Source organism: Acomys russatus, chromosome 25, assembly GCF_903995435.1.
Source record: "Acomys russatus chromosome 25, mAcoRus1.1, whole genome shotgun sequence".
Lineage (NCBI taxonomy): Eukaryota > Metazoa > Chordata > Mammalia > Rodentia > Muridae > Acomys > Acomys russatus.
Genome location: NC_067161.1, coordinates 3622501 through 3624839, shown reverse-complemented (window position 1 = coordinate 3624839; position 2339 = coordinate 3622501). Strand labels below are relative to the sequence as shown.

Genomic DNA, 2339 nt, shown 5'->3' with positions numbered 1-2339 from the left:
AGTTCTCGACACAGAGCCTTTGTTTGGAAGACTCTGCGTGTGTAATTAATACCAGCTTGAGATTAGTTACATATCACAATGACAGCCAAACTTTCCAACTACACAGCCTTGAACTTGACTGAAGAAAAGAAAAACCAGTTGAGATCACAAGCACACCAGTAGGGGATTCAATGGCCACATAAGCCACAACTAAGTGACTTGATTTCCCCCACACCTTCAAACATGAAGCTGGCACCACAGATAGGAGAAATGGGGGGTACCTGCACCATTGGCTCGGCACCCCCTCTCCCAGCATCCCACAGCCACCCCAGTCCTTGAACAAGGAGGGTTTTGTTTGGAGAATGAAAGAGGACAGCTTTCTTCTTGGCATTTTATTAAAACTTGAAAGCTGTGGCTCACTGCCATCAATGATGCCTGTGGGCTCCCAACAGCCAAGCCTTCGAATGCCACTCGTTAGCAACGGTCATCTTGCTGTGGCTGAATATTCAGCAAGCCGGAGGTGTGGGTCAGGAGGGGTTTTCTAGTGTGCCGGGCCAACGCCTGAAAACACAACACAAAGCCTTCCTTTATGGCAGGTGAACTGAACTGTTCACCAAGTGACCAGAGATTTTATTCGTTTAAAAGCAGGTAACACCAAAGTCGTATATGGTACCCATAATACACTGCAAAAGTGATGGCTAGCGCTTCTGGGTCATTGCATGAATAGCTCAGTCTGTATCTTAGCCAATATGCAGATTTCTGTTCCGGGTCGGCCTGTTGTCATACGCTGTTTTTTTGCAGCGGTTCCTGGGTGGGTTTAGGATGGAGGCAGGACGTCCTGGGAAGCTGGCCGGACTGTGTCAATGTTATAGACGACAGAGTGGTCACCCTAGAAAGGGCCTGAACTTGTCTTTGGCATCCTCCCATCTGGCCCACTGACGTTGGAGGGCATGTTGGTGCCACACAGGCTCATGTCCATGCCTCAGATTCCCCTGAGGGAGTTCCAACAGCCAAGCTCTCAGCACGGGCTCAAAGAGCGGTCCTCTGACTCCCCTGAAGAGGCCCCATATAGACAAGGTTCTCAAAACCACACCAAATCCACATAGGCGGTAGATGAAATTACCTTTTTCTTTGATAGAAAAACAGAACAAAAACCCCAGTAGGTACAGCGGGACGTGTCTAGAGTCCTGGGTGTATGAGAGGCAAAGACTGAAGGATCACGTGAGCCTAGGAGTTCAAGGCTAGCCTGGGCAACAAAGCCAGACTGTATACCAAAAACCAAAACAAAACCAACTAAAAAACACACCAGCAAATGGAAAAACGAAGTATATTATGATTACAAAAGTCACATGTCTCCCTGCCAAGTAACTTCCGTATGTGTTTAAGAACAGAAACCATGTGAGGAAGAAGCCGTTCACAGGAGTGCAGCTGAGACAGGAGGGGCTGTGAGCCTTTTATTTTGTACTTGTGACCTTATCCGTATGTATCTGGTGGGTGTTGGCGGCCCTTTTGTGCACTTGGAAAAAAGGAAACCCTATGGAATTAAAGTGATTCTGAGTGCTAGAGAAGCCTGCAATTACAGAAGTACAAAGTCTTTTAAGGCAAGGTCTCTGTCATCAGGGATGGGGAGAGACGGAACAGTTCCAGCTGAATAGTGAAAAAATAAGGCAAACTGTGGCTTCTGGGTTTGAGACTGCCATCGGAAAGGCCCACCGAGGAAGGGGAGGCAGCCAATGGCAAATCAGTGGAGGAGACGCAAACGGGGCAGCAATCACAGTTAATGGGGGGTAACCCGGGCAGGGTGGTTAACCCTTGAAACGACACTCAAGGTCCACGTCTTTGCATGTGCAGGGCATGGCTCCAAGCAGCAGTTTCTGGGGTTTGGAAGTTTGTTACCTTTCCAACCTCTCCCACCCCCTAAAGACACGAAGACGGAGCCCATGAAGAGAGGAGATTGAGGAAGGAGTCTCTTCTGGGTGTGCTGGGCAAGGGTCAGGTGACTTCCGGTAGCACATTGTCTACCATCTTCCTTATGGCTGGCCAGCCGAGTCCTACAGGCGCTTGTAGGTGCCCAGAAGCGCTTTGCAGTTGGGGCAGTAATGGTCCACGTCCTGCAGGGCATCTACGCAGAATGGGATGAAGCAGCAGCCAGCGATGCATCTGGACAGAGACACAAGGGACATGTCACCAACTGCGGGACGCCCCCCCCCCACCCCCCACCGGTGGGCTGGGGGTGGAGCTGAAGGCCTGAGCTGGAAGACCGTGTCCCTGCAATGCACAAAGGCCAGGGCTCGATCCCCAATACCACATGTGCAAGCCTGTTATCCCTGCACTCAGTAGAGTCATGAGTTCAAGGTCAC

At 50.4% G+C, this 2339-nt stretch overlaps 1 protein-coding gene across 1 annotated transcript in view; it reads right to left on the bottom strand.

Annotated features, from left to right (window-relative positions):
* Window positions 1–1951: 1951 nt before the first annotated feature.
* Window positions 1952–2339, bottom strand: part of Litaf (lipopolysaccharide induced TNF factor) — a 37398-nt gene continuing 37010 nt past the window's right edge. Inside the window, exon 4 of the mRNA XM_051167346.1 lies at window positions 1952–2139. Within this exon, the coding sequence (XP_051023303.1) occupies window positions 2031–2139 (109 nt within the window). The 3' untranslated portion in view covers window positions 1952–2030. The remainder of the gene's footprint in view (window positions 2140–2339) is intronic.